Consider the following 6,982-nt stretch of genomic DNA (forward strand, 5'->3'; position numbering starts at 1 on the left):
GGGGCCATTGCTAAATTCTAATGACAAGCACGAATACACCCTGGTGGAGTCGTATGTTGCTGATGGCGAGATGAATATGAGCTTAGGTGGCGCCGCTTTGGCCATGTGGAGGTTACATAACTCCTCAGACGAGAGCGCCGCGACTCAGAGCAGCCCATGACACGGAAGCGCGGGATGGATTTGACGGGCAGCTGCAGGAGCAGCTCTTCATCAGCTCGTCCGAGAGCACTGACGAACCAAACCGCTCCTATGAGTATGAGCATCCTCTCCTTGGTCATGGTCGTCGATGGTATCCCGCCTTGAAGGCTTGGACCGGGAAGAGCTGAGATGGTTTAATCCCGAAGAAAAAAGTTCGGTTATCTCATATGCGAGCAAACAAACATCAACAGTGAGAAAATTCGGGAAAATTACAAATAAAGTTATGGACCGAATGCGTTTCTCAGATTCGAGGTGACAGTCATCACTCGCCGACCTGGTTTGGATCGGCGACACCTAGGGGACGAACGGAAGAGGATGAGGATGGTGATGGTGAAGAGGACAGGCAACAGGACATATTTTCTATACTTATTAATTGTTGAAATAAGAAAACAACCGAACAAGTACTGGTATCCATTCATGTTTGGGCTGGGGCCCACTTCAACCTCCGATCAAAAGAAAGGTGACCCATGAGTCATGTAGCTTTTCTTTCTAGAAAAAAAAACTCTCTTATTCAAGTGCGAATCGTCATGTCTGTCCGATAAAGCTGAAGGCAAACAATACAAATGCATTGCACTCCCATGTGTTTTTCTCAATAATCTTTTACAAGGAGTTCATGTTTCCATGTGTTTGCATTGAGGTTATCAAAAAGTGTCAGATGTCGCGTAGTAATTTGCTAAATTATGTTGTTTGATGATTCTTTGGAACATGGAGTCCGAAACTGCCAATGTTCACAATATTCACAATCCAAGCAATTGTTTGTCAAGATCAAGCCGACTCAACAATGATCCAAGCAACAAATTGTGGAGCCTCCGTGCTCGGCTATTTTTTTTCCGGGTGCGGGTAAAAGATTATTTTGACATCATTGTTATGGTATTTCCAAGGACCAGTTCACCCTGGTTTGAAGCTGCGAAAGAGAGGCTTGATATGGAGAACTGGATTGGGCCGGGGAACCTGTTGTTGGATTTGTAGCCTAGTTCTAATCCTTCCACCCTGTAGATTTATTTGATTTCCAATAAAATTAGTTAGTATTCTTACACTTTTTTCCCTATTGGTCCGATGCCGACATGGGGGGGGGGGGGGGGGGGGCATAACTCAGCCACCACTACTTCTAGGTCATCGATCCCTTTGTTGAAAGGTAGGCGGCAAAAATCAGCTTTTGTCTTGACCACACACCCCCTGATGGACGGAGGATGAAATTGGACCTAGTGAAGGGAAAATACGACAAACCACATATATATTTTTTCCGTCCGAATTTTTTTGTCCCAAACTTGTTTCTCAAATAAATGTATCTAACACTAACTTAATGTTACATACATCCGTTTGTGAGAGAAGTTTTTTCAAACGAATGGAGTATTATTTTTAACTCGAAGGCGGCGGTGGAAAAACAATCCCTGTCAATGAGGTCACCGGAGACGAAGACAAAATAACATCAATAGTATGAATACTGGAAGAGGAATGGACACAATCAATCGAAGAAGAAACCTCAAGAGACTGATCATGGATATAGATAATACTTCCTTCGTAAAGAAATATAAGAGCGTTCAGACAGAGGGGGTAATAAAGAAGAGGGTCATCGGTGGCATGGTTCTATGCCAGATAACGAATAACTAGATCATGCTGTTTCGGCCCCTCATTTTCTTTTTGCGGGCTGTTTCGGCCCCTCTTCGACAGGCTGCATGGGCACATCACTTGCAAATTGCAATGCACTTGCGTCATATCTCGGTGTGGTTTGAATGCTGTAGGTTGAATTGAGCGGTGTCTAATCCGATAGCGACCCGTTCGTTCAAACCAAATTAAACTTGCCCCGTCGTACCGGGCGGCCGGCGGACGACGACGAGTAGGTTGACCGCCGAGTCGCCGGCTGAGATGGTGCCATCAGTCAGTGCATGCAGTACATCACTTGTCCCGCCACGACATGGACTTGCGCCCCCACCACCACACGCATCTCCATCTCCGGTCTCCCCCGTCTCATGCCCTCAGTCTTCACGCCTCACGCCAGAAAAGTCGCGAGCCAGACGACGCTCGACGTAGTTTCTTAGAAATGCAGACGATGCTCACGCTGTCATTGTCATGCCAACCAGTGGACATGAACGGCCAGCCACAGCCTGTATCGGTGGACCGTATGCATGGTTATCATCGCGTGGCCGTGGTGTGTTGCGTCGTCGATCAGGCAGCCAGTACTAGTCCATAAAATACCCCTCGCCAGCCCCGTCCGGAACAAGTCCAAGGCCATCCACGGCACAACCGCCAACGGTGGTGGGCAGTTTCGCTTGGCTCCTCCTGTCTTGTAGTAGTTCGCGTGCACAAGAGGTCGCCATGTACCCGAAGCCGGAGGATGGTCCGGCGACGGGCTTCCCGATGAGCGGCGGCACGGGCGTAGGCGTTGGCGGCGGCGGTGGCCCGGGCGCGTACTACCAGGCGGCGCCGGCGACAGCGGCGTTCGCGATGCAGGCGCAGGCGCCGCTGGCGGCGTGGTCGACGGGGCTGTGCGACTGCTTCGACGACTGCGGCAACTGCTGCATCACGTGCCTGTGCCCGTGCATCACGTTCGGGCAGGTGGCGGAGATCATCGACCGCGGGTCGACGTCGTGCGGGGCGAGCGGCGCGCTCTACGCGCTCATCATGCTGCTCACCGGCTGCCAGTGCGTCTACTCCTGCTTCTACCGCTCCAAGATGCGCGCGCACTACGGCCTGCAGGAGAGCCCCTGCGCCGACTGCTGCATCCACTGGTGCTGCGAGCCCTGCGCGCTCTGCCAGGAGTACCGCGAGCTCAAGAAGAGGGGCTTCGACATGAACCTCGGTGCGCACCTACTGCTAATGTTATCTCTCTATATGTCTATATATGTAACCTAATTGGATTAGTTATGTGCTAACCGGCGACATGAACCTCTGCATGCAGGATGGCACGCCAACATGGAGAGGCAAGGACGCACTCCAGCGACCATGCCACCCCTCATGCACCCAGGGATGACCCGTTGATCGATCTGTGCTTTTGTTCTCCAAGACACGTCTAAAGTGTGCGTCCTTATGTAGTAGAAGAAGTAATCTCCATGCTATTCGGCGTCTTTGCGGTGCCGGTGTTACCTACTTTGCAGGTTTCTGTACAATACTGTGTAACACACGACTACTACTTTGTGTAATGTTACTGCAAACGTATTTTCCCTTTTTTTATCTAGAATATGCATGAGTATGCGTATTTTATATTAAGAGGAGAAGAGGATAAGGGCACCTCCAACGACGATCCGTAAATTTTCTCCTGCATCCGTCTGCGGATAGGGGCACCAGTCCACATAGACGGGTGCGGGAGGACGCCATCCAACGCTAGCCGCATACATCCTGCCAACAGTTCGAATTAACTAGACGAAATTCGTTCAAATAGATTAAAAACTAGATTTTTATTTTTGAAGTTTGGATAAACCAAACACGATCAGATTTCATATAAACATAGCGAATTTCGTTACATTTATATCAATTAAGCGGTGCTAGTCCGGCTCTGGAGGTATAATTAATACCTAATCTAAATGATCGTCGTCCCTTTGTACGACCATGAACCCAAAGAACCAAAGCTTCACTTTTTCCAGCTCCGCCTCGGCGCTCTCCAGCTCTGTCTCCATAACCTCCGCCTCCGGAGCCCCAGGAAGCGAAGCTGTCCGCCTCCGCGTCGCCGCCAAGCGGCTAATCGTCCGACGATGTTCAACCCACCAAACTTGGCGTCAACGGGTGGGGAGGAGCGGTGGCCTTCTTGGGACCCGAGCGGCGGTGACCTACCGTACACTACTCTTCCTCGCTGCCGGTGGCGCCCGCGGACATGACAGCCTCGTGGTCGTGGCGGCGGGGTGCGGCCTCGACGTTGTCCTTCTCCTCCTCGTCGGTCTCGCCGAACAGCGCCTCGCTCGCCTCACCGCACTCCTTGGATGCGGCGGCTACCTCCGCCACCCGCTATCGGTACCGCCAGCTGGCGAGGCGGATCTTGCGGGCGAAGCGGTAGGACTGGAACATCGCTTCCTACTCCACCAGGCCCGCATTCGGCGTGACCGCCCCGCATGTGCCGAGCTGCTCTTTCGCCTGCGGGGGCTCCTGTAGGAGATGGTGGTTATAGGCGGCGTTAGCCTGCGCCTCCTTGAACTGCTCCTCCCGCATCATGTTCATGTAAAGGGCATGGGGCCTCGCCAATGGTCATGGTGCAGTGCACTGGCGAGGGAGGCACGGCGGAGGAGGAGGAGGAGGGTAGCCCCGGTGAGGTATTAGTTAGGATTATTAAATGTTGCAGCGGGAATCTTCTAAGTTAATGTGGCATTTGTGTACTGTTTCTGAGACATTATCTTTTCCTTAGTGTTCTTCTTCATCAAGATTATCTTGGGCTTATTATCGAAATGTTTGTAATGTGCTTGCCTCAATGTGTAGATGTATGCACTAACCAAGGAACGAGATAAATTAAGGAGAGAGCAAAATAAGAAAAGTGACGCAGCCGCGCTTTTGAAAGAAAAGGACGAGATTATCACTCAGGTCATGGCTAAAGGTATGCAGAATTGTCGTTTTTATGCCTGTTCTTTTATGCTTATGTGTGAACAATTGTTGACTTTGCATTACTCAAATTATTCCGTTATTATGTTGAGAAAATATGAAATTACCAGTTTTATCATTTGAACTATTGTCTTGTGACCATTTCATGTACTCCTTCCGATCTATATTACTTGTCGTAGATTTAGTATAACTTTACTAAAGCAACGACAAGTAGTATTGACCGGAGGGAGTATTAATATTACCATACAGTATGGTCCACCATGTTGAGTATTCTTTATCAGTGACGGTCATTGCAATTATGACTCCAATGATCATGCGACATCAGAAAATATATAATTTCCGACGGTCGCTACAGAACGTAGATAATAATGACATAATAAACATTTCAAACAAATCTTGTAAATGAGAGTCACATCTACAGCTTCGATATGGGGTCTCTCATCTCCAGTTTATTGTGGTATTTCCGTATTTGTAAGCTGTATGACCTTAACAAGCCTTGGTTGAGTTCCTGCTTAGTTGGAGCCAAAGTCCTCTGCTACCCGCTGAGTTCCTGCTTTAGTTGGAGCTAATGTGTGTATTGTAACTTAGCTGATATTCATTTCTTAACTACTTTAGTTCGCATACTGGCTATGGCAGATAGGATTGTGAGGCCAGCCTCGACGTGCAAGCCTGTCTGCTGTCCAATTTCTATTCTGAAGCAGGAGCCAAGTGTAGAACTTAACCTCCCCCTCTGCCTTTGCCTTCCAAACCACTTCGAGCTGCGGTTGCGGGATACGGCCGATGAATTGAGCTTCAATGTCTACTCTCTTCTGATTTTTAACAGGAGTCAGCTGCTCGAAAGGAAGAAGCTTGGGCTGGAGTGGAGAGAACCTTGAACTCTCGTCTTCATGTCTACTCTCCTGATTTTTTTGTTAGCAGTGGGGCCGAAAAATAACGAAGATAACTAGAACTACAACATGAGATTTAATTGTTATAAACGTAGTTGATTAGGGGCATCACAAGGAATGGCCCCATTAGTAGCTATTTTTGTGCAGTTGTTTATGCTTTTCAGCAATTAATAGTACATACAAAGATGTCTGCTATCTTGTTTTAACGCAATCAGGGAGAAAGCCAGAAACATTCAGCGACATAGTTTTACTTTTATCTGTTCTACTCAAATATTCAGGAAGCGGAAGCGAAAGCTGCTGCCTCAGAAGAAAAGGAGCGGTCTATAAATGAGAGACTGTCACAAAATTTTGTCCCGCATAACTGTTCTGGAGACTCAGGTTTGTGCGTCATTTTCTTCTGAGACTAAAAACATGTGACATTCCTATAAATCTTCATGAATGTTGGTCGTTATGCAGATTACAATTCTTAGGACAGAACACAGACAGCTGAGCCGATCTGTTGAAAAGGATAGACGAAGAGCATCTGAAAGTAGACAGTAGTACCTAGCAATTAAGGAGGAGGCGGCATTACAAGCACGACAAGCCAAACGGCTTGAAGAAGAAGAAAAGGAGCTTAGAGCTAGGCACACAAATGAGCTGCAGGAAGCAGCAGAACACAGGGGGCTGCTTGAGAAGGTAATCAACTTATCTTGAATCATCTTCTGTAAGTAACTGGGTATACATGTTAATTAATCTGATTGCTTTGAGCACTGTACGGAGCAAGCATTTCTCCTGCCAAAATCGTTAATGTGCCCAGTGACACTTTCTTTAAAGTTAATCAAATATACTCACGTGACACAAATTTAAACTTTGGGTTTATCTTATAATAGGATTTTGTAGGGTCAACAGTCATCTTTTACTTGTTTCTATCTCCTACATGAACAAAATTAGTCATGTCAAAAGTCGCATGAAGTTCTCCTTGAATTGTTTAATTAACGTCTCTTGAAGTTGTGTCACTTCAATGTAGGAGCTTTTTTACGGTACCCTGGTACTCCCTCTAGCAGAGATGGAGTACCACTTAAATCTAACCCTCCACTTATAAGGGCAGTTTAGTCTTTTCAACTCTTAATTAGGTCCTTCTCTGATTTCTAATCAGATCACCAGCGCAGCCGCCATCACATTGGCGCTGTTATATGTCTTCATGACGACCGCGCCATTGCTTCCTTGCACTGATCGAGAGCGAGTGGAGTGGATAACAGTTACCGATCAGACTACAAGTTCTGGAAATCCACACAAAATCTCTAGGCCTTCTTTGGTTTAGAGGAATTTCATAGGAATTCTAGAGGATAGGATTCTCATAGGATTTTTTTTTTCCTTTAGAGCCATTTGATTCA

General features: G+C 47.5%; 1 protein-coding gene across 1 annotated transcript; it reads left to right on the plus strand.

Annotated features, from left to right (window-relative positions):
• The first annotated feature begins 2,401 nt into the window (after window positions 1–2,401).
• On the plus strand, window positions 2,402–3,369 carry LOC147992590 (cell number regulator 2-like). The gene is made up of 2 exons (XM_087531121.1): window positions 2,402–2,998; window positions 3,098–3,369. The coding sequence occupies exons 1-2, from the start codon at window positions 2,515–2,517 to the stop codon at window positions 3,175–3,177; spliced, it is 564 nt and encodes a 187-aa protein (XP_087387247.1). The 5' UTR covers window positions 2,402–2,514; the 3' UTR covers window positions 3,178–3,369.
• The last annotated feature ends 3,613 nt before the right edge of the window (window positions 3,370–6,982 follow it).

Source organism: Triticum urartu, chromosome 1A (genome assembly GCF_056163025.1).
Source record: "Triticum urartu cultivar PI428250 chromosome 1A, HENAU_Tu73, whole genome shotgun sequence".
Taxonomy (NCBI): Eukaryota; Viridiplantae; Streptophyta; class Magnoliopsida; order Poales; family Poaceae; genus Triticum; species Triticum urartu.

What these genes read in the sequence shown, in the direction of transcription:
- LOC147992590 (XM_087531121.1), top strand. Translation starts at nt 2,515, where the DNA reads ATGTACCCGAAGCCGGAGGATGGTCCGGCGACGGGCTTCCCGATGAGC. An exon ending in GGGCTTCGACATGAACCTCG is followed by an intron (nt 2,999 to 3,097) that starts GTGCGCACCTAC and finishes CTCTGCATGCAG; the next exon opens with GATGGCACGCCAACATGGAG.